Source organism: Melanostigma gelatinosum, assembly GCF_949748355.1.
Source record: "Melanostigma gelatinosum genome assembly, chromosome: 9".
Classification (NCBI taxonomy): Eukaryota; Metazoa; Chordata; class Actinopteri; order Perciformes; family Zoarcidae; genus Melanostigma; species Melanostigma gelatinosum.
The window spans coordinates 15,648,979-15,674,676 of NC_136642.1; the positions used below are offsets into that span (position 1 = coordinate 15,648,979).

Here is a 25,698-nt window from a genome sequence, read left to right on the forward strand (position 1 = left end):
GCCTCAGCAAAGATCAGAGAGGTTAGACTGAGCTTTAGATGAATGGCCAAGATTGAGGATCTGAAGGTGATCTGTTCTTTTTCATCCACATAATAGACTTTTTAAAATAAGTTTAGAATTACATCTATGTAAAAAAACACACAAAAGTATTGTTTACTTTCTAACAAGCAGAAGAACAGCTAACGGCACAACATATTTGATTGACAAGGGAGCTGAAAAGGACCATACCACACTCTAAACACATCTATCATTGCAGTTGAGAAAAAACAAAACACATGTTAACCTTCATTTCTGTGTGATTTAATAATGCAATCAAAAATATTTGTGTCATTCATGCTTACACTTACCTCCGGCACAAGTAGCTGAGCATTGGGCGCGTATGATGGCCCATGTATAGTTGTGTTTGATGTGGTTCCTTTTCTCATCAGCTTTCTTCAGAGTGTATTCCCAACGTACACCTGGGTTCCTGCCCTGCAACAATATCTACAGGGGAGAGAATGTGGTAAGAGCCATGAGACAAAGGACAACAAGAAGTAGCACAATTACATAGACCTACGTAATAATGGGAACGAAAGAAAGTATGTTGTTGGAATGACAGACACCTAGTTGCACAAATTGCATACATTTATATATATTAAATATATGACATCTTTCTGTGTCCAGGGATCCTTTACCTCTATGACTAGTGTCTCATTAGTGGGGCCAGTTGATATGAGGCTCTCTGGTCTGTTGTAGGGTCTCTTGTACTCAAAAATAGCTCCAGCGATGGGGTGTCGGCCTGGCCAGTCCACCGTCCAGTGCCCGTTCAGGTAGTAGCGTCTCTGGGTATCCCTGACAGCCAGGTAGGAGCTGGACGTATTCAGTTCCATCACACGGATGCTCCGAGCTCCTGCTGGGATTGTTACCACCCCGGAGTACTCTGAGAAAGAGAACAAAATATTAAGCGACACGCACATATTGCAGCTGTGTATGAGCTGTAAAAGGCAATACAAATTCAGACGGGATAAGGAAAGAAATCATTAGCTTTTAAAATGTCTAAACTGAAATCCCCAAAAACTAATGAGGTGAATAATTTAACCTCTCTGACTTACGGTTGGTAAAATACTGCTTGGTGTACTGTCCTTTGTAGATCTTGCAGGTGGAGTTGTCGCCGTTACACACCCCGCAACCGTCGGGCACAGCCGTGGAGCCCAAAACACGGTCACAGCCCACTTTCTGTGGGAGAAAAACAGCATTGATTTCGACGAAGAAAGTGGATTATACACATAACATGCAACATAATGCAAAATGAATTACATCAGTTGAAAACTACCATCGTTTAGCCTGTCCTTTATGTGGTGACAAGTCAACGTTTTCTTTTTTATGACATTCAAAGTACCGGTAGTAGTGAAACAGCAGAACAAGGGTGTCTTTTGATCTTCTCCCGGTGCTAAATCCACACTCAACTTCAAAGACTTCAAATATGATATCACCTTCAAAAAAGAAATGGAGCACGAACTCCAAACGCTTTGAAATCATTCTTCAGTCAAACCGCGTTACCGTCTCACTGCTTGACATTTAGAAGTATTACCTCACACAGTCCGTCAATACAGACATTAGAGCTGTCCTGTGAGCAGAGTGTCCCATCCTTAACTTTGCTGGCAAGGGCAAAGAAGAAATCATAGCCCTCAGCGAAGCAGTACAGTTTACATACATCTTGATCTGAGAGGAAAGAGGGAAACCACATGAGCCACAGTAAAAGCAAATAGTTGACGAACATGATATGGCTCGTTGGTGAAAGCCTCTCCCACAATGTATTTTCTACCATTTTCAAGTTTTCTTTTCTTAAGTCATTTTGAGAAATGAACAGGTGAGGGACAGTTGTCTCACCATCTACTCTGGTGTATGGCCTCCAGCTGTAGTACCATCCTCTGAACTGTTTGCCGTTGAACTCGGCACACTGCTGCGCTCTGTACTCAGCGGTGTTGGGGGGACAATCCTCAGTGTTGCAAAGCTTGTATGCCCTGAAGGAGCCCTCACAGAAATTCCCTCCATATGCAGGTCTGCAAAGAGGGATTGAAAAATACGTCTTCATTTGTTGCATAACACTGTATATTTGATATTCAGTATTTCACTTGACTATCTTCGAAATGTCCTGATTTCTTCTCATATGTGTGTGAGTGGATAACATGTTATGCTAAATGGTATCAGATTGCACTGTATGAAAAAGAAATTCTGAGGAAGAAAAAAAACACTTGTGTTGCAGTTGAACTGAGTGAGCAAAAGTGTGTTAAATTACAAAAATCATTGAATTTAATTGTAATTCTGTGTACCGTCATGACTAATAGGTGCATATGCTTGCCGGTATATGCGGCTGTGTGTGAGTGTGCCTTTGTGAAGGGTTCTCCAGTCACAGGTGCACTGTATATCCCCAGGCTATGTTCCTTAAAATCTCTTCCACGGGTCAATTACACCTTCTATACGCCCTTTAATCACATTCTCACTTATCTCTCGCTCGCTCTCAGATTCTCTTCTTTAATATTTCTGTATTTTATCTTTTGCTTTTTTAATCCTTTCTCTGTCATCTCTACAGCACCCCCCCACCCCCCTTCCCTCCACCTTTATCTCTTTCCCCATGCCTGTCTTTGTCTTCCTTACCCTCCACCACCATCTCCCCCTCTCTCTCCTCAACACCCTCTGTCTAATTTAACCCACCACTTGTCAGGATCTTGGCATGACATGATAAAGAGGAGGCCCCGGCATTTGGGCTGGGGCCCCTTTACTGACGGGCAGAGCAAATAATCCTGAGTGACTGATGAGTAGAGAGACTAAGTGAGCAGATAAGTGATGAAGCGACAGACCCATGTGAGTGATCCTCACTATTTTAATCACATGTCTTAATATACTCTTGGCCTTGAGTCGTGCAATCACAAACAGTACAGACATCTTCAGTGTGTCCTGCAAATGAGGAAATGGTCAAAGTTGATATTTTTGATGTGATTCAAGTAGTTCTTGCAAGAAGGCAACAACAGCATAATAACGGTGAGCTCTAGCTGTGGGTTTTACCCTTGTTTTGAGTTTTTCTACTGCATAGTTTTGATATATCAGTTTGAAAGGTGTACTTAACAAATCCACTCAGAGTTGACAGATTCATAAAAGACATTTTCAGACATTTTGGGAAATACTTTTTCACTTTGTTGCGTTCGAGAGTTATAAAAGAAGATCCATTGCTAGAGCCAGGAGGTGGTCAGCTTAGCTTTCCATAAAGACTGGGTGAAACTCCTTGCTTGGCTCCCTCCCGCCCCCCAAAGCTCAAAAATAAACTGTTTGTGATTTTATTTGGAGTACCATGCAAAGTTGAGACAGTACCGATCTCCTTATCTACATCTTGATACGAAAGCAAAGCATTTCCCAAAATGTCAAAAGCCTCTCAAACGATTGCAACAATATTTAAATTGTTGCGAACATGCGCTACTGTACTTCTTTTGTTTGGGCCTGTTATCGTGTATATCGTGTTTTTTTCCCTTTTTTTTTCTCCTACTTCGTTAATTTAATACAATTCTATTCAGTGTATATACTGTGCACTTTTATTACTTTGTTTTCTTAAATCGAATAGGTCCTGCTCTGTTATTTTATGATATTGTACATAGTGTGCATTTTCCATACCCAATATTTCATTTTATTGTGTAACCCTGTTTGCTGCTGCCACAGACAAATTTCCCCTCAGGGACGAATAAAGTACATTTCTATTCTATTCTATTCTATATCTCTACCTCGGGTTGTTGCACTGGCGCTCTCGATAGGTGACTCCGCTCTCACAGCTCCGCGAGCAGGCAGACCAGGACGACCACTCTGACCACTGGCCGTGCTGAGGCCTCGGGCCCTCGTCACCCTGCTTCACACACTGGCCCCTGCGACACCACTGGAGAATGAGAGAGAGGAATTACGAGTGGAGCGGAGGGAGGCAGAGAGGCAGAGGGGAGGCACACAAGAGCAAAGAGTCATACAAGTGTCAAAGACTTTCCAGTGGACCCTGCCCTTTATCTTCTTCATGACGACTGTCTGTCAAACCATAGAATATGTCTGTAAACCATAGCTTTGAGGTTTAAATGCTGTCAAAAATGTTGTGGACCAGTCCTGGTTACATCGTCACAATCTATCAGGCAAACGCCAGTGCTGCTGCTTTTTGGACAGCCTCTACCTTAAGCTTTCACCAGCTAGAATTAACAGGGCTGAGCCCAACACTCAACTGGAATATGGAAAGATTGGTCTCATACCTCCTACAGTAATAGTCTGTCATATTTGCATTTCATGTTGCCCTACACTGTAAAGTAAAACACAAACAACAATAAAACATGAAATACTATTGCCAACAATGCAAAAATCAATATAATAATGTTTCTATGCTGCTGAAAAACATATTTTGAAACATTTTTAGTGCAAAAACAAAAGAATAAATATCTGCTGAGGCACAGAGATAATCTAATGTCTTTCCAATGCAAATCAACTACTACTACTACTACTTTTTGTGAATTGTGGCGTCGTCATAATTCTTGAAGGAATTTAACCAGAACCAGCAGGTTTCTACCATGCATTTAAAAAATAAATATGCCCATGTTTTCCTAGTTTGGTGAGGCAGAGAGCCAGGTGCTCACATGAAGTCACCAGCTGCTTCTTTTTACCCTCCAGACAGGATATTCAGTGGGGTCACAATTACCTCCTCAGATAACTCCTCTGCACAACAGTCACACTGACCACGTGGCTTTCCAGCCATGATCACTGCAAAATGTGTTTCACGATGAGGCAACCAGGCAAGGCAGGAGAGGAATATTAAACTAAATGGCAAGTAATGTAAATACAGTTTGTCTGAGTTGGGAAGTTCTTTATTGGATGCACCTTTGAAAAAGGTTGAGTCGTTACCAAACCAACCAATTACACTTTCCAAAAATGAGGAGTACTTCACTCAAAATCCCGAAATGTAAAGTGAGAATCTAGACTTAGTTAAAGCAACATTGTGTCACATGGCTGTTCGCTGGCACAGGATTGAACTGGATTCGTGTGTGTTAAGACGACAGCAGTCACCAACTGCTCGTCTTGGAGTGATCTCAAGCGAGCACAAACACACACTGTGCACACACAACCCATGCATTAGTGTTGATTGGGTGACATATATTAAGCTGGTCTTGTTCCCATTGTGTGTCCATGCCTGCCACAAGATGCACACTAGAACACACACAGTCTCACACACAGTCTCACACACCCCTCCAACTAATCTCGAGGTCCTTGACTCGAAAACTAGAACAGCTGATTTCCTCTCAGTTTTCCCCCTGCGGCTGAGTGCCACGGATTCCTAAGTGAGCCTGTCATTGTTTGTGTTCAGTTAATTGTCCCGTGGAGGGAAAGGGCGGGATTAAACCATCAAGTTCAATATATTGAGAAGCGAATGTGGATGAGGGGCTGTCAGGGGAGAGAGAGTAAGAGAGAGAGAGCGAGCCTTGGGGGAGAATCATCTTGAAAGAAGTAAGAAATGAAACAAAGAATAAATAAAGAGCACAGATTGCTTTTTGGCCCAGGCCCCAATGGCATATTTTTTGCTACGTCAGCAACAAACCAATTGCAGCTGCTCCCTGAGGTAAAATAATGAAGGGAGAGTGTGGTACCTCTATCAAAAAGAGAGATTGTTACCGAGACTGCACTCAAGTGAACCCAAATCAAAATGAATCCAAACTCTTTGCTTCGAACTTGATTTATTAGTCTGCACTGGGACAAAGGCATTAGTGTGTAAAAAGATGCCTCAACAAAGTGTCACTCAGTTCAAGGCCTTTTGTTTTGAAATGGCCAAACTGGGTGGACGTATTTGCACTACATAACCATAAAACACTCAACAAATGTTACTTTAATGATAGCATCTCCATCAATTTTGCTCTGATCACCATATAATATAATATCGCTCTTTGTCTAGTGCAATTTACTCACTCAGAGGTCAGTGGTATCCCATGGAGGAGGAATCTATGCATGCATTTGTGTGTGAGACATCTCTTTACAAGCTCTAACTAAATGCCACACAGCTGATTATACTAAGCAGCACAGTGAAAAAACCCCTCAATGCCTTAAAGGGAAAATCCACTCTGCAATTGAATTCACTTATTTCATCCGTCTTGTGCAGCTCAGTCCGTTGCAGGGAATCTGAGAGCCGTCACTTCCAATGTTCTTGTTGTTCTTGTTCTTGTTCTTGTGCTTGTTCTTGGTGTTCTTGTTGAATTGTGTTGTTGAGCATATTTTCACAAAAACTGCAAATAAATTAGTGAGAGGCTGATGTTTGGTGCCTTTTATTTGTGGATTTATTTGGCATGATGTTGCCATGGAGCAGTGTGCTGGCGACAGTCAAGTAAACAGAAAAAAAAAATCACATGCTGTCCTCATTTGAAAAAACAGGCGTATAACTGCAAAATCATTTTGTCTCCTTTGGCTAAAATGAAACACTTTATCTCAGTGTCGGTGTGATTAAACGGCAATTCTACACCCTGCATGGAGCATGCATTTAAAAAGAACAAAGATATGAATACTGACATTCTGCAGAAGGATTTAGCTGCATGTTCCTGCATGCTGCTAGAAATGTTCTCTGGAAAGAACACTTGAATTGCCTCAAAGGCGATGGATAAAAAAGTCCAATGGAAATGAATTGGTTCCCATGCAAGTCATGTGATACTACTCTTGAGGTGACCAAGCTTGTATCGCCCAGCCCCCTCCACCCTCACAAACACACACACACACACACACACACAAACACATGTGTTCAGTCACCATATCAGGGCCGCAGGCGGAGCCTTCAGCAGCTGGCATGAACTTGGTCTCACACTTCCTCCCAACACGGTGGCACCACAGAGCCTTGCAGATGTCCTGGAACAAGATGGGAGAAAGGCAGGGAGTGAATTACATGGCGCTACGATCATGTTCTCGTGCTCAGTATCAGTATCTCACAACAGCTGTAAACAAGGCTAGCGATGAGGGGGACAATAAATAATGCGAACATTGCTGTTTTGCCACTAGAGAGCTATTAAAACATGCTGATGGAAACTTGCTGAAATCGAGATTGTCTGAATAACGATCTTCTGGCAAGCTTTCAGTGTGCAGCAACCTTGTATCTCCAAAATATTTATGCTGTATGCAGTAGCTAGCATAACAACATTTTATCATCCCACAGACGTTGGATCAGTTTAATACGAAAAAAATGCACATCCATTGTTTCTCCAGCCGAATGACAATATTATGAAATGATAAAGCTGATGTAGTAATTTCATACATTTTCTTTGCCTAACATACAGTGCAGCTTAAGGTCAGAAAAAGTGCAACCCACAAAAGATATGAACAGAGATGATGCTATGCAAGTATGTGTGCATTGTAACAGGGTACAATTGACTTGAACTTACACGACTTCATGGCTGTGTTTCTCAGCAGAGGTCTGAAAGATTCAGATGGGCGCACCATGTGCTTTCCCTGTTCACGTTGCTTGAGCAACATGGCCTGCTGCTTTTTTTTTTTTTAACGTATCCACTATCTTACTTTCTGAATGACTATATCAGATTTTGACAACTCAGTGCAGATGTTGACAGGCACCTCGGCCTCAGCTTGTTGCTGCCAAGAACCACCATGGAATTCATCCCAAGGCCGATTTGTCCAGCTGTTTTGCTTGCTCAGGCCTTTTGTAGCAGTAAAAATGGCAGAGAGAAGCAGGGAAAAGAGTGAGTGAGTGATGGAAGTAAAAGACAGAGAGAGATGATGGACAGAGTGGGACAGAAACTGAGTTGAAGAGAGAAAAGGTGAAAAACACCCACACTTATTATTTTGCTTTTTGCAAGGGTAACCCAGCTCTATCTAACCACACACACCATAGAGAGTATCATTTAGCTCCTCCAGCAGTACCTTATCTTGACATCGCCTCCCAAAAGGTTTCATTAAATATGAATTCATTTCACAATGAATTGCACCAGAGGACGATTCTCATATTGTTTTTTCACGAGTAGCAAGTGTCTGGAAAGACAGTGAGCATGAGTGCTGCTTGGGGACTGTGCACCTTGCCGCTGCCAGGTGCATGAAAACAAATAGTGCAGGACCAAAAACAAAACCACGTGGGAGCAATTCTAAAATATCTTGCAGTTAAAATGATGCATAGATGCTTCAATGTTCAAATGGGCGGGCTAAGTAGGGAACCATGTGCTAATATCAAGGGTATCCTAGCAAATGATCTCTGAGGCGTTTCAAAGCCCCTTTCCAAACGTTTTCCAACATCTTCTTCAATAAAGGACTTGCCAGTCCCGTCCCGTGTCCCAACTCATTACAATCCATTCAGTTTCCAAACAGTGTGAACCACAAGCTGTGAGAACGTATGAGAATCTTTGCTACACAGACAATTCTGCAGCCTAAAAAACTGTACAGTGGAACAAGGTCGTTTTACCATATTCAGGAGTCATGAGTGGCATCATCCGGATAAAGTTGATCAGTTTAAGGTGCGACAGGAACAACGCTCGTTGAATCATTACCAAAATAAATAAATAAACTGGATTGGCGCGTGGAGTACGCAATAAATCCCTCGGTGGGAGATAGGTTCACTTCATCTCAATCAATGGCAACACAAATGACCATAAGGGCTGCACACAGGATTGTATCCCATGGCCTGAAGTTCTTTTATGAAATGCTGTGACATATGTTGCTATAGTCTTGCAGTTTAAGGGGCCAATCACATGCTGCCCTCAAATCCATTGTTGTCAATGTAGATGTGCGGAAGGAAAGAGACACCATCTCAACAGTGCGCAAGCGTTCTCAAGAGCCTAAGACGATATAGTATGATAACAGTTTAACTTTTAGAACGCTTTGGATAAAAGGATAAAAGCGACATTACTCGTACTTTCCACACATTTTTACCTGTGAACCGCCCCTTAGATTTATGTCTGCCTGGAGGTAAACATGGTGGCCAGTTTGTTTTGGTGTATATGGGTCTGCTGAAAGAGTTCACGCACGCACACAGTGTGCAGGGCCGGACTAATCTGCAAAGTACAACGTGAGCTGTGTCAGAATAACAGCAAAATAAACTACTCTCTCAAAAACAACAACTAATAAATAGCCATTGACTTCTCTTTTTGTTTTTCTTTTGGAAGGGCAGGTGCATCTTATGAGGTTCAGGTGGGGTACCGTTGTTGTTCGTAGGAAAATCACCAATCCAGATGCAAGACCACCAACAATTTAAAACATCTTTAAGGTGCCATTAAACACTGAAGTAATCTAAATCCTATCTGGACTCAGGCAGGGTCTCTCAAACATCAGCAGTAATGAGACAATGGGAGCGCAACAAGGAGAGATTCCCATTGGCAACGCTCCAGTGTATATTTAGTCATCCATCCCAGTGAGTATTTCATGAGCAGAATTGTAACTCTCACTGTTTATTTTATGTGTGAGAGAGTACAGTATGCATGCTTGTGTGTGTATGAGCACATGCGGGAATTCAATCCTAATCAGTTTCTCTTTTCCTTCCTCTTTCCTTCATTCTTCCTTTTTTCCTCGACCTCATTCCCGCCATCCTGCTCTGAATCTCTCTCACTGGTTTTTTCCGAGGGAACAATTGCCACCACATTGTTTTAAAGTAATTGAGCACTCGAGTTTTAGTTTGTGCGTGTGTGTGTGTGTGTGTGTGTGTGTGTGTGTGTGTGCTGAAAAAAACCGAGGGAATTATAGCATGGCATGGGATTTTGAACTTGTTTTTAAATTTGCATGGGGAGGCATAATTGTGTCAAAATCAATTGTACCTTCTTAAAGTCCAGGGTGCAGAGTTTGGCCTTCTCCCCAAATTGCCATTTACACTGTGTGTCTGCATCGTACAGCTCGCCAGGCAGCTTCTCGGGGTACCGATACTCCTTGACCGCTCTGGGTTCATCTGATAAGCACACGGCCTGGGCAGAACTGGGGGGGGGGAAGAGAATAAAAGAGGAAGAAATGGAAAAGTAGGTCAAGGCAAGGAGAGATACACAGAAAAGAGAGGACACAGGACAAGGAAGAATAAAGAGGTCAACAAAAGTGATAGAAGAGGAGCAGAGCAGCAAGGCGAGTGGAGGTGAATAGGTCAGCGGAGGACCGTAAAAGACAGCAGAATTCATCATTAATCTTGAAACAACTGGTGATAAACAACATGTATGCAGACATGCAAACAGCCAAACAGACATGTGATTCAGTACTTTATAAATGTAAATAAGGCTCCATGCTGTGCACACAGAAATTCCGAAATGGGGAGCACCAGTCCACCAGCTCCACCGCTTCTGACTTTGGAGAGTGCTGTAAAGTGTTGCTGTGGTAACATAACAATGCTGCAAAACTCAAACCTGAAGAGTAAGGGGTTTAATGCATCAGGGGCTCAATTATGACGGACATATAAAACACTTGCTCATATCCTAACACCAGCGGGGGGTTTCCAATGTTAACTGATAGCACAGGTTATTATACAGAGATATTTTACTGCTTATACACTGCAGTCAGGGGAATATAATACAACAATATGGTGGAAAGAGCATGAAAAGGCAAAATATGTTGGAAAGGTTCATCGTGCTAGTGAGTGGTCATGATTGCTTTAGCAGAGTGTGTGTGTGTGTGTGTTTGTGTGTGAGAGGGAGATCTTCCATCGCTTTATGGGTCCTTTGTGTTGACAGAGAACAATGACTCTTCTGCAAGTGCAATATTCGGATTTTTAACATTAGTAAGGTTTCTGAAAAATACATTACATTTTACAGTGTACACGCATCAGCGCGAGCACAAGTAAGGCCTGTGGACAAGCACGCCTGCACTCAAGCGGTCAGTCTCACATGAAGTTACAAGGCCAACGTAACAGACACACTTTAGACTAGCTTTTAATATTCACTAATGCGACTGTGAGAGCCTTCAGAGGAAATGTTTTGAGGCTGTAAGCACTGAATGCCATGAGATTATCATCAGCTGGGGATGAAAAGAAAAGATCAAAATAAAATCATGGTTTGTTGCTATATCAAACATGAAGACAGCAAAATGATATTATGTGGGAAGAGAAAAAAGTCTTAATGACATAAGGCCAATTACAAGACTGGCAAAAGGATCAGTGGTCACAGGTGAATTATTAAAAAACACTTAGCAGCCGGTTGATTTAGGGGGGGGGGGGGGGGGCCAGCTAGCCTGGCTCTGTCCAAAGGTAACAGAATCCGACCATCAGCACATCTAAAGCGCACTGATTAACACGCTGTTTCTCGTTTGAAGTGTAAAGTTGCCTGGTTAGTTGGCAGGTAGTTACTGGTTGAGGCCAAGAACTAGTCAGGCACAGAGCCCGTCATAAAACAGCAAAATATTGTTGTTACACTTCATACAGATTTTGTTCAGAAGCGCGATATACCGTGTTAATCTGTTAGATTCAGAAGTCACTGATTAACACAGATTTTCCTTCCGTTGTACACTGCCAAGCTTTCTGTGTCCGGTCGTTATGCTGAGCTCAATGTATCATCTGCTGGGTCCAGCTGCGTACTTATCGTACGGGATTGAGAATGGTGTTGATCTTATCTTGGCAATCAATCGAATAAAACGGCACAAGACAAAAAGCTTCTACAAGAGACATAAATACGTCACCTCAGATGTTGGCTATAATGTGACAAATGGGCTGAACTGTGTCATTTGCAGCATGTCTGACCCTGTGAAAAGAAATGGGACCTCAAGAGAATCTTGTAACCTTCATGTATCACTGGCTTTCTAATGGGTTTCACCAATGCTCACAAAAGAACTTCAAGTGGCTTTGAAGGGGATTTTGCTTCCCCTGCCATGAAAGTTGTCCATCCATTTTAGAGCATGACAAAGAGGTCAGATAAAGCATCTGCCTATACATACAGTGGTGGTGCAGACCTCACTGTCATGGCTGACTGAGGGGAGGCAGATTTAGAGTGAGTGTGATGTAAACTCCCCCTCCCTAACAGATGATGGTTTAGACATTTAGCAGTCTCAGTTAACTCAATGAGAACCATTTAGCCAAAAACATCTAAATATCATAACCCTCTGTACAGCATTTCAGCATTTTTATCATGAAGGAGTTGTACAGGAAGACGACTGGTTGTTTCAGTGGTGAAGAGATTCCCTCCACGGGGCCTCAGGGGATGACGGGAGTTTAATATAAGGCTGACAGGCCTAACAAGTGTGAGGTCACCCCATCTCTAATAACTCAGCGAGGAAATACACTGTCTGTCTCCACCACTCTGAGAGGGGGGACCTGACAGTTCAGTTAACACACTGGTAAATTTAGTGGCGGGCACTGGCTCTGAGCTATCTCGTTTCAAGCACAAACACACACACACACACACACACACACACACACACACACATGCACAGACACATAGAAACACAGCCAGACACATGGACGCTATGTCTGTGATGCTTGTTTTCCTCACATGGATGAGCACGCTGTATGCATGGAAATGCAGTTATTGCACAAACACACACATAACTTCCCCCCCCCCCCCTCGCACACTTCCCCCCCACACTTACGTTGACACATAATAGTACGCAGTCTGTAAAACAACACTTACAGGAGAATAGCAGCACCACATATCACTTAGTTGCTATGTCAGCTATATATTCCAGCCTCCCACACACAGTACATACAGTAGGCCTGTTGGTCCTTGTTTTTTCTGCAAAATCAAGTCCCATAATAGTTATAACATAGGTGCAGTTTTTCACTTGGCACTCTTTGGATCACAGCAGCATTTGTAACTGATATATCTGCTGCTGACATGTTTTTTCTATCAATAACATGTGTGGAATAATACAAACAATGCATGTTCAAAATGGCTATTTTGAAGCATGCTATTTTGAGTGGGCTCCTTGCTTCATTAAGTCTGTCAAATAAACTCACACAGTGCTTTGTGTCTGTGTTGCATGAGCACTTAACAAAGGCTGGCATGAGGATTTGCTCATTCATCATTATCAATGTGCCATATGGATGTGATTGAGCTCCTCTGTTGTGAAAACTTAATGTGACTCTTCAAGCGGTCACATCCATAAATGTCATTTTCTAAGAATAAGTGCTACTTAAATCAATTATTTTAACATTGTGTCAGCAAAACAACAAAACCACAGCAGTAATATGGAATATTATGTCTGCTTACTTGAGGAAGCGGCTGAGGTACTGGCGGCTGCAGTCAGACCAGGAGAAGATACCATTGTGACCCGCTAATGTGGGAGACATGATGTTGCCTTCTGACTTCTTACAAACGTTGCCTTCACCATCATGGACCATTCCAAAACTAAGGAGTGTACATAAGATACGAAAAGTATTTACAAGTTAAGACGACAGTGCTCCATAAGTATGGGGCAGTGCAAGAAAAAGCCCATGGCTGGACATTGTGGATCGTGGTTGACGCCTTAACCACCAGACATCACCACCAGACATCATTTTTTTGTCATGCACCAATGAAAAGGATGGAAATCCTTACTTGTGTCCAGATTCATGCGCGATAGTGAATGCCAGACCCAGGCCTGTGTCCTCATTAATGGTACAGCTCCGGTACTTGCTGCACATCCCACTAATTGGAGCAAAACCTGCAAAACCAGTGATATCATTTCACAAATTTGACATCACACCTTAATTATTTCATCAATGGTAACTCACTCCATTCCAACATAATATGTAATTGATTGATTGATTAATCTGTAATTGATTGATTGTAATAACCACAGTCAAGCTGTGTTTACTCCTGCTCAACAAAAAGTGAACTTTTTAACTCCAACATGATTATCTCAGATGAGAAGCACAAGACTCACCCCAGTCTCACACTGCATGAATAAAAAATATCAAACACACCAGAACTGGGTTAAAACCCTTCCACATGTTAAAATATGGGACTCCATGGAAACCTTCCTATATCCCCTGCTACCTTTCATGTCACTTTAAAACATTCGTTATCTGTCTTCACTTCTTTCTCACATCTCTCATTCTTTATTCAACTCTCTTTTACTATTCAGCTCCCTTTATGCCTCCCTCTGTCCATTCTCCTTCTGTCACACACACACACACACACACACACACACACACACACACACACACACACACACACACACACACACCTGCACACAGACACACGGCCCCCCTGGCTTTGAATCAAAATGGACAATACCCATGGGGGCCTCTCTTAATGTTTTTGTCTCGGTGTCTCAGGGAGAATTTAGCCTGGTGTTTTGTTGTTTTGCGGCTCTAAGTCATTTGTCACAGAGCACAAAACCCCAAAAGTAATGTTCTCATGTACATTGCTAATGTGAATAATGGTATTAACCACAAGCAGACAGATTGACTGTGAGAACTACCATTTAGTTCCCTTCTTGTGTCAGGAAAGAGGTAGATCATTGGTATTATATACTGGTTTTGAAATATAGAGGAAAACATTGAGCGATAGGGCTGTAACAATAATGCAAATAAACTGTGTTATATACTGACCGGTAGCTCTAATGGTCATTTTGCCTTGCACCTTTGGGAAATTAGTTAGAAATAACTCATTTTTTGACTGCAAACACCCAGAGACACACACAGACCTTTGAACTGGCTTTCATAGCAACGATTAGGGCTAATGCTAGCCTCAACACTTTGAAGTTAAAACTTAACTCTGGGGTTTGAAGGGAATGTGTGTTTTCTTGTACGTGTGTGTGTGTGTGTTTGGGTCTTTTCCCAAAGTGGGGAAAACAACAATGTGTTTGCATGGTCATTACCACAAACAAGCTGTTGTTAGTTAGTTAGATGGTTTACGTGCACAATAACTGTGTGAGTGTGTTTAAAGTAAGCTTGGTCTGTACAGATATCTGAAAAGCACGTTCTGAATGCTCTGTCCTTGCTTTTTTTCGGGGTATTTACATTGTTTAAATGACACTTTCAGGCATTTTGTAACTGTTGTTAATGTTGAGGATGTAGCCTACCAAGAGTGTCACAGGGTTCATTCTTCCAAGAGCAGATGTCAAGTCCTGTGAGGAGGATGGCGTGGTCGTGGTGTCTGCCCTCTCTGCCGCCAAGAGTGGACTGCCAGTGGCAGAAGCTGTTCAGCGTGTGGTCTGCATGGTGGTTGATCACCAAGCCATCCTGTGAGATTAAGCAGATGAAAGGAGGCAGAAATAGAGACAACGTTGTCTTTATGGAAGGTAAGCTGTGAGCTCAAAGTGTTATGGATTTAAGTGGTAAAACAGTTGGTCGAATGAATGACATTACCTTTCCCCTTCCCCCTGTGTTGACAGATGTTAATCAAACCACCTCATAACATAAACAGAAGAACGGAAGGCGATGCAAATACATGCATTGCTAATCTTTTTACCAGATCCTTGCCTGTTCTTCACATTCAATTACCAAGATCTTTAGACATTTGTGATAAAGGCAATGTGAAGATGTCAGAGGGCACACTGATCGTTTAAGTGTTTATACTAGGAAGACAAACGTCTGGGACATTTTTGCCATTTCTGGCATGCTTCCCGCAGATAATTGCCTCTTAAGGAAGATTGAAATCTATTAACATCACAGGTGGATGGAAACCAGAAGCCGTTCACCTCTGCCTCCTTGACTCTTTTCGCTGACAGTGCCCCATCTGTTTCCCGCTCCCTCTTTTTCTCGTGCACTCAAAGTATCCGTCATTCTCCCGCAGTCTGAGATAATTTCCCTCCTAAATCTGGCAAAGATCCAAGGAAATGTGCACCCTATAATTAACCACTGTAATTGCCAACCCCAGGAGACCTAAGAGATCTGGGCCTTCAGGCATATAGACAAACAAACAAACAAATGATCTGTTCTTGGCATTTTTTTGTGTTTTGCTTTCCCTTGGTCTGAAGCTCACACACTGTTCTTGGTGCTGTTGAAGGCCCTTTAACAGTATGAATTCAAAGGAATTTTCAAAACCTTCAACCACACAAGCATTTTTGCAGCCACCAGTTACAGTGTAGCTCTTTTAATAGCTGGATTTTTGGACATATTAGGGTTTTCACCTGCCAATGCTTACATGCTTTGAGATGCTCACCTGCTCTTCATCCAGAAGCACAAGGCCAACTATCACTATGTTGATGTTCCCCCCTATTGTACCGTCTTTGAAGAGACTGGAGACCTAGGGCACACAAACAGACATTATCGAATTATTAACACCATTGTTTACAGAAATGCATTTCATCTGTCTACAATTGCCTCATCGGTTTTGGCTACGAGACAGTCAATGTGTTTTATCAAACACAGGCACGGTTATCCAGTTAAACCTGATGTAGTGTTGAGTGGGGGAGGTGAGCATAATGTGACTTTTGAACATGACTTTTCAAAGAGCTTTGGATTGGATTGGAGGTATTCTGTCTTCAGACAAGCAGGATTAGTCATTAAAATATTAAGATTCAGAAATAAACACTCCTTCAAAAAGGTATCTGGACTGACACAATAAGATTCAGTATGGGTCAAGGCGGTACCAACTCTACATTTAGACCTGATTTTGATAGTGAGATAGTGTATTCAGGATCTATAAGTTATTGTGCCATGTAGACAATAGAGAGGTCTGTGTAAAGTGTATGAGACAACACACCTTGGCATTCCTGTAGAAATAACAAGGAAACCCCTTTTGATAGTATCGCTGAGGTATGACAGCCACAACTGCTGTTCTCAATTCAGCTTCGAGTACTCACGAATATATGACCATCAATCATAACACTCTGGGCTGTGAAAGTGGACTCCTGATCTGTTTCTCTTGTTCGCTCTGTCTTTCTCTCGGACCCTTTGAATACCTCAGGTGTCAGGCCCCCCCCCATTCAGGAACACTCTCATTCGTTCCTTATGTTCCTGTTTGGTCTTCCTCTGCATTGACTCATTTGAAGACACATGGCTGTGGTTTTTTTACCAAATTCAAGCTAAATACAGAGGTCAAAGAGGCACTCAAAACCACTACTTAAACTAAGGTCTCCTAGAACACCATTTTTTGACAGAGCTCCAGATTTGCTAAAATCAACAGATTCAGTGAACCAGTTTCCATAGAGCTTGAGTGTTTAGTGCTACATAATGTGCAGTGTGTTTTTTTAATTTGTAATTAACGGCTTTGAAGTCTTTCCATTTTGCCGCGAAGAAAATATAAATCTACGCAAATGCTGGAATGGCATATCAGATTTAACTTTTGACAAATATTAAATAACCTTTTTGAGGCCCATGAGAGCTGGCAGCTCGGGTAGGGGGTTGGGTGTTTTTTGTGAAACTCCATACTGCATTTAGGTGACTCCTCTGAGGCGGGCTGTGACTGCTCCAACTTGGATTTCTACAAGAGGGAACTATGTTTTCAAAATAGACGGATTATCTTTGGATTTGTCAGTCACTCATTAAGTAGCAAAACGACGTGACAGAATTTGCTTGCGGATCAGCTGAGAGGGACAGGCGGACACTGTGAGCGTCGCGGCGATGATCTCACCCAGATATCAGTTTCATGTTTTTAGATGTGCTCTTTCTGATCAGTGAGAATGGAAGACAGGGGTGTTCAAGTCACCAAACACTAAGCTAATGCAAACTTAAAAATTAATTCATGTATGGCTTCCAAATCAATCTCTGCTGATCCAGGCCAACACTTTATGTGATGAGAGGAAATATGCCACTGCTAAATAATACTTTATTTATGTCGAATCCACTTCACGACATATCTGTTCGATGCATAGCAAGATTCTCTCCCTTGCATAAAGACAAAGCGTAGCTAGTAGAAAAACATATCCGACATCACGTTTCTTTTTCATAAGAATACGATTGAGTAGGCCATGCTAGCAGCTCTGGCAGAGTGTATCGAGCTAAATGCTAACATCAGCATGCTAACATGCTCACAATGACATTTTGTCAACACGCTGATGTTTAGCAGGTTTAATGTTTACCATGTTTTAGAGTAGCGTGTTAGCATGCTGACATTTGCTAATTGGTACTTAACACAAAGTATCACACCTTTTCTCTTGGCTCCTATGAGTAGGATTCCCTCACCATATTAAGCACAGTAAGAACATATGTGGTAATGTTCTCGTGACCGTGGTTGTCCATCATCTTCCTGTCCACCACCACCAGCGTCTCCACATTGAGCTTCTGATTGGCCTGGTCCTTCATTGGGACCGCTCTTTTGTTCCTGAGGATGAACTTGTACTCATCTGGAAGGATGAAGGCATCCTCTTCTGGAGGTTTGGGCATGTCTGAATGGAACAGGATGCAGAATAAAGGGAGTGAACAAAAAAATACAACTACAACTACAAAACAATCTGAATGAAACTGAATGAAGCACACTGTGGCTACAGAGTCAACATGAATAGGATCACACTGAGTATAGTGGGATCTAAACGATTGATGAAAGCAATAAACAAAAGCGCATATAATAACAAGTTGAAGGCGGTTCTGACGTCCATTGCAGATATACAATCCTTCCTTCCGACAGCTGATTATATGTTTTGCAATATGAAATTAACCTATAGCCATTTGCCAACTTCGCTTGTGAGTGTTAACCAGCGATTCTGGCAAGTAGCTGACAACCATTGTGGATGATTAACTGTACTCTCACTTTCATGAACTGGTGTCATGGATAAGCTGCAAACTGAGTTCTTTTTTCTTCTACTAAGTCAAGTGTGAAACCACAGTTTGTGGTTGTACATTAGCAGCAGCCAGCGAGTCAAATATTCTCATATGCAGCTGCTATAGAAAAGCTTTACGTTGACATTACCTTGACATTAATAAAAGCCAATCCATCAAAGAGATCTCTGAGAAATTTCATATTCTGTAGACATAACAGAAAATGCGATAATGATGGACAATGGCCAATTCTTAATTCAATTCATGTATTAGCTTATCTCTGTTTTTAACCACTTTACAAACATTGTTAAGGAAGGTCATTTTGAGTGTTAACTAAGATAAGCTGTTTTTCTTCAAAAAGGAAGCTGTGTTATTAAGAGATGATGACGTAAATCGCGATGAATTCACAATACAAGCTTATTGTGAAAACTTATCAGTGCTTTGTTAAGTGAACATGTGACTCAAACAAACACACACTTAATCTTGACATCAAATTCCCAGCTCTGCCCTGTTTTTGACTCCTTTTGAAAGCTGTGTCGCCTTTGGGAACCCGTCTAACATTGATCCTCACTTCTCAACAGTACTCACAAGTCAAAGATAAGCACAGCTTAAAACTAATGTACCTTGTGACATTATCACCTCAAATCTTTTCGTCTACGTTTCCAGGTCATCAAAACGTAAAGGCTAGAAAGTTTGCTTATGTAGGCGGACAGCAGGTGAGCGACCTATGTGCCTATTTGACTAAAACATGGCACAGGTGTTCAGTGATGTCATGCTATGGGAATGTAAACATCATCGTGTTTTCCCAGGGAACAGACAGCTGGGGTTCTGCAGGGGTAATGGTGGTGGTACCAGTCCAATCCTCGCCTGCTCTCTTTCAAATGACCCCTGTGACTCCAGCAATGTAAACTGATCTTGTGGTAATTCCTTGAGAGCAAACATTTGTCACAGTGTCAAGTGAAAATAAAACATTTCCCTTGACCTTTCACAGGTCACGTCACGAATGTCAATGGAGATTGAGACAATATTCTTCAGAAGAAACATTAGTCATCACGTGCAAACGATGCACCATGTGTTGTTTTTAGCCCATGAATACTGTAAGTACTAGTGAATTTATGAAGCACTAAGTGAATATATAACAGGCATTTATTGCAATAACATTAATATGGCAACAAATTAATGGTGGTGTGCTTCTCTTACACCATCCGACGCCTTGGAGGCTATCTGCGAAGATATTTAACCGTAAATGTCAACAAATAGAATTATTATCATATGTCAATCTTTTTTCTTTTCTCTATGAAGTGATGTGATAATTCTTTGAAATGTGGCTTCACTGTTTTTGAGTTCAAACCACTAATTTAGTTATATCTGGAAAGTAAAGATGATTATTATACTGCCTAAAATGTGCAACGTGAGACATGTGTCCAGGTGGGAGCAGTCTTAGGTTAACCATTTTCATTTGAGGGAATGGAAAGGGCAAAATGACTACCGGCACATGACATTTTCCAGAACAAATCATGTCACATAATTTAGGTTTATAAATTAAAATAAAAAACAATATCCAGAGGCAATTATCCCTTAGGTGGGAGAATATAGGTGAGTAAGATTAACCTCGTTAAAAAAATCGTATTGAGTTGTTGAAACATATAAAAAAGACATCTGTGCAAAAAAGGGTTCATACAATATTTTACTCATCTCTATGTCCTAAGTGCCTACTTTGATTTGTAGAATGTAAATAATACTCTGTCTCCCTGTTTACTTGATGTATGCATGGGAAGCAGTTACAGGACTCTTTAATGCATCTCAACATGGAGATGAGAGTGGTACATGAGAGGGCAGTTTATGAGAACACTGCATGCTACATGTGGATTAGAATGAGAAATTGCCCTTACATACATTTCTTCCGTCTCCCGCAGAAGTGTTGCCTTTGCTTCTCCCCGTGTCTGTGGTCATTCTCATGGTGATGGCCACTGTCATGATGCTCCATCTGGTCACCGTGACTGATGTCACCTTGTTGATCTTCATGAACTGTGCTGTAGGTGGTGGGGTCTGCCTGTGAGTTTGTGGATCTCTTGGTGACAAAGTGTCCCTGTGATTTGTGATGAGTTGAATCTGGGGATCTCTTCCGAAGCACCCGAGGGTCGTGAGCTCTCTGCTCTGTACGGGAGTCCCTCTCGCTCTTGTAGAGGATGTGTGGCTGGTGACTGGTGGGTGCTGTGAAGTTCCCTCTCTGGGCCAGGCGGTGGGACACGGGTCTCAGAAAGTAGTCTGCATCCTGTGTTCTGATCAAACCTGACTAGAGGCAAAACAGAAAAGTCCTGTTAGCTTTACAGTGCTGGCTCTTCAGGATCTATTTCACATGGGCACAAATATGCTTTATTTTGCAGAAATATAAATGTTTAACTTTTAATACCTACTTTCTGAGATTTAATTCAAGTAGCTGTAGGCCTACTTGTGTGATACAATATTTAAAAGTGACTTGTGGAGTATATATTGTTGGTGTCCAACACCTCAACAGCTGGCATGTTCTCCTCCACTCAAAAAGTAGCCTATAGGGCTGCAGTCGTATTATTACCAGCTATCCGCTTAGCTTTCCAATCTGTCTCTGTCAGCAATTAGTCAAGATTTTAGTCTAGGGTCACTGCGAACCTGCCCCCCCCCCCATACCTCTGCGAGGCTCAATTACTGGCCGTGTTTCTTCATGTTCAACATCTGTTTTGCTGTTCACCTTCAGACATTATCTCAGCAAAATCTAAATCAGACTTGGTCAGATCGAAAGACTTTCAAACAAAAGAGCTGATGTGAGGATGAAAGGAGGTGGCATCTCTCTTGTAAACAATGTATACGCTCACAGTTCTCAAAGTCTAGGCACTCCTTACTCACTCTATACATACTCTATCCTTTACTTTGGTATGCACGGGTATGAGAAATCTAGCAAATATAAATATCCAAAGCATTATCTCAATATGAAGTGTCACAAATCTTTTTTAAAAGTACGTTCTTAAATGTAATGAATACTTCTCACTCTGTGAAACTGCTGTTACAGAGGCCCCCACTTTAAGTACCAGTGCCTTATGCTTTCGATTTTAGGGGATAAGTTATGGCAAAGCCTATTATAAATCTGTAAAGGTTCAGCACAGGTTTTCTTCGGTTGACCTTATTCTCTCTATAACTTAGTCTCTTTGAGAAGGAGGCAGATACTTTTCCTTGGAGATTACTTGGTCTCTGCCTCTCTTTGTCTCTCTCAGTCTCTCCAAACATGCACCACATCTGTGTTGACAGTCAACTGGCACAGAGTGTTTGGACTGTAACTGTTCTTGGCAGAAAAAGTAGTTTCCCTAAAATACGTTTAATTGACTCACGTTTTTTTCTTCTTCACTGGGAGTGGAGTGTGAGGTCCTTGACTGACAGAAACAGGCTGACACAGTGGCAGTCGTGAGGCTGTGTCTGGCCCAGGGTCAGTGTGTATGCATATGTGTGAATGCCTGTATCAACACAGTACAAAGGGGATGTGTGTATGCGGGACAATAATTGGTGAGCGTGGAAGCTGGAAAGACAGAGATTATCCATGTGCAACTGAATGTCTGTCTGTGTGAATGCACTGATTTGTGCACACCTGTGTGCATTCAAGTCTCATGTTGCATTTCATCAGTCCGTCTGAGGTGTGTGATGTTCCTACAATGATCTCCATAACTGATTTTTCCCCATTTCGTCATCCCTTACTACCCCAGACTTTCAACCACAGATCAGGAAACCAGTGGAACAGAGTGTTTGGAAAATGCTGCAACTGTACTGAGGTTTAAAATGATGACCTCTGTGAATACAAGCCAACACAGACACAGATGTGTAAGCTGTGACTGCAATGGCTGTGGAGTTTACAGCTTTCATCACATAGTGTGGCAAAAGAGTTATCATGCATTGATCTTACGAATATGATATTATTGGTTCTACAGCAGCCAAATTGGCTTAGTCTCTCAAATGTTGTAAAACAATATTCATCCAACTTTGATTAATCCAACAGCAAAAAGAGAACAAAGACATTTCAAAATGTTGCATGCATCTGTTTGACTCCTGAAGTCCAAGCATTTCATATCAGCTTATTGTCAAATGTAGGCTACTATGTGGGGAGTGCCTGCTCAAATCCCACTGTTAACTTTTATGCCCTTGCTAGAAGTGGAGAGCAGTTGTTGTTTACAGGTGTTTCTGCATCAGATAATGATCATTTCCCACCGAACAGGAACTGGTATTTGACAGACAAAAGATAACCCCAAACAGCGACGCGGAAATGTATTCAGAGACATATTTACAGCCGGAAACACACTTTTTGGCCTGGTACTTATTGAGTTGAATACAATCTTTTAGGCCCCTTAAAAAACAAACAAAAAAACAATTAATCTTCACAGTGAAGTCCTCAAGTGTGCATGTTTTTCTGCATCAGCAACTCACAACACAATCACTGTCATTTCTACACCCAAAAAGTGCAGCTGGGGTTTTCCACTTGACAATGTTGCAACCAATTCACTATCTAGGACCCCGCCTCAGCCGAGGGCAAACCTTCGTCGATTATTTGGAGTGTTGAGGAATGGTTGATGGAGATTTAGCCAGTAGCGGTTTGGGGGAGGCTTAGCTGAGGATCCACTGCGGCTCCCGGGCCTTGCAGATCCCCCGGTCTCCATATGGGATAGGATGATGATGACAGTGGTGGGAGATAACCTTTAACAAGAGGGAGGGAGGGAGGGATGCGGAAAACGCGAGCGAGCCTAGGCTTAGAGTGGGTAGGTATTTATAGGAGTGTGGCCGGAAGCGGGGGAGTGGCTGAGGCGTGGCCCTGCTCCTGAAATTCAGCTAAGTTTTATCTCCAATTCTATGAAACAATTTACCCTGATATACACTCCAGTTTTCTTTGGGGAATAAGAAAGGAGAGGGTGTGGGATCAATTGTTGAGAAAAAGAGACAAAGAGAAAAGAGAGACTTGCTAATGCATTACCACCTTCCACTATAACTTGATTACCAACGGTCACAAAATAAGCCTTGCCGGGAACCCCGGCCTGGATCGTTGGTTACAATCACATGTGACAACCAGTGCATGATCCTGTCATCCACATGGCACCCGCCCCGGCGCTGCGTAATCACAGGCGGTTGTCATAATTTGGTTCTAAGGCACGGTGAGGCCTCTGACCTGAACTGCTGTCAACCTTGAAAATTTCACATGCTAAGTACCTGGTCTGCCAGGGTGGGTGCTTTTTGGGGGTTGAGCATTGGGGCATGAGTGTGGAGCTGAGGCAGCTCTCCATGGAAAATGGGTGCCATGTGATAGCTAAGAAAAAGGTTTCTGGTGATTTGGTATCTTGATTCTAACAGTGAAGAGGTGAAGGTATTGGAGGAGGAGAATGAAAGGTTGTTTTCGTAATGAGGGGTTCGTTTTGGTCAGCTCATTCCAAAGGCAGTAAAATGAGCTGGGACAGATAAAGAAGAGGAAATCCATGACGGAAAGAACAAATCGTATGACTTACACCTGCAGCCTCTGGACTGGACTGTTTAGTTAAGAGTTGTTATAGAAACTGTCATGTTCTGATGTATATCAAAGAGTAGTCTGGAGTTGACAGGGTAATCTGGCTGACGTTCAGTCTTACGAAGAACGGTGTATTTACTGTGAAGATATGTGCAGAGCTGTAGTACTTCAGTACGCTTATTTCCAACTGCATTTCAACTGAAATGACCAAACATGGCTTTGCTTTCGCTGTTGTATATACTGTATCTGCATATGGCACTTAACTGTTCAAAGAATCAGAGTAAACTATCAAAGTGGAATCATGCAGAGGTAGTAAAAAACGGCTGCAACTTCAGCCAAATCCTTTGTCACAATTCCACCTGAGGGAGGTCAACAGGCATGAATGTCATGATAGCTGTGACTGAATTTCATGGTGACATTGTTGACTCTCTGACTGCCACTTCTGTCTCTTCTCTTTCAGCACCACACTCATTTTTTTTTTTGATTCACTGACTCCGGAGCTCTTCAAGTGTCCATGATGATGCTTCAATTCCGGGGTCCCTCCTCAGCAAAATAAGGGATTTATCGAGATTACTGTGAAAGCTCATTTTCAACCGCATACTGCCAACTCTACATACTGTACATGAGGATGAACTGTATGTTATGAAATAGAAGTAGATCCTTGATTCCATCTCCCTGCAATATGACAACTGTCCATATACAGCTTCAAATTTGTGTCAAACAACCCTTATCTCCTCACATTTTGGTTCCGCATTAAAGTTGTTCATGCTCAGGGATGTGCTGCTGGTATGGCTTGTCTTTCAGGCTCCATCATAACAGGATACACGTGTCTCCACACACCCTCTTGTTTCCTCTCATCTACGTTTGCTGCCACACTGACTGGATGGGATGTTACCCCTCAAGTTAGATCAATGCCCCTTACTGTTAAATGAATTCTGTCTTTGTGCTTTTGTCCTGTGCTTCAGATATTTAATCCAGATGTGTGTATTGTATTATTTAACTTGTGTTGGTAGGTTCTGTGTTCTTCTAAAGGATGGAAATGTTATATCTAGTGTGCAGAACCAGCTTTATAGGCAGAAACCAGACTAGACGCTGTACAGAAAACCAAATGTAATAGCAGCGTACTGTATGTACAATGCATTTAAAATGTGTTTTGTCTAAAACAAAGCAACATGCATCCTCTTTGTCTTCCTAAGCTTAACAGACAACATACCCCTCAGATCATCTTTTTATGATGTCTTTAGCCTGTAAACGTAAGCCTGCTGTCACACAGAACAACATGCGTCCGCTACTTCCTCAGAGTATGTGTGTCTATGCAAGTCACTATGCCGTTCCTAAATAGCCAAAGTCATCAGATTACACTCTTCGCTCTACGAGGTGGAAATAGCAGTCATAAAATGCTGAAACACTACTTGGGAGGGCGTAAACAGCTGGACTCTTTGGAGACGCATCCAGACAAGCAGCAACAGGAAAGGAGGGGGGTAGGAAAACGGAACTGAGGGGGGGGGGGGGCATTCAGTGCATTACATGGTGCACCTGACGGTGAGTAGTGTATGGTTCTCTCCTTCATTCTGCCGACCTCTCTTTTAGTTGCTCCCCTGAATGGAGACCAAAAGAGACCGAACACCTA

The 25,698-nt window shown here is 42.2% G+C and overlaps 1 protein-coding gene across 1 annotated transcript in view; it reads right to left on the minus strand.

Moving 5' to 3' along the window:
• adamts16 (ADAM metallopeptidase with thrombospondin type 1 motif, 16) overlaps positions 1–25,698 on the minus strand; it is a 48,215-nt gene that overhangs the window by 14,535 nt on the left and 7,982 nt on the right. The window contains exons 4-17 of the mRNA XM_079275060.1: positions 20,453–20,852; positions 17,984–18,186; positions 16,020–16,103; positions 14,938–15,097; positions 13,467–13,572; positions 13,140–13,277; positions 9,780–9,933; positions 6,784–6,879; positions 3,753–3,901; positions 1,870–2,042; positions 1,571–1,701; positions 1,092–1,215; positions 675–919; positions 348–483 (exon numbers count right to left, since the gene is read on the minus strand). Coding sequence (XP_079131186.1) covers positions 348–483; positions 675–919; positions 1,092–1,215; positions 1,571–1,701; positions 1,870–2,042; positions 3,753–3,901; positions 6,784–6,879; positions 9,780–9,933; positions 13,140–13,277; positions 13,467–13,572; positions 14,938–15,097; positions 16,020–16,103; positions 17,984–18,186; positions 20,453–20,852 — 2,299 coding nt within the window. The remainder of the gene's footprint in view (positions 1–347; positions 484–674; positions 920–1,091; positions 1,216–1,570; positions 1,702–1,869; positions 2,043–3,752; positions 3,902–6,783; positions 6,880–9,779; positions 9,934–13,139; positions 13,278–13,466; positions 13,573–14,937; positions 15,098–16,019; positions 16,104–17,983; positions 18,187–20,452; positions 20,853–25,698) is intronic.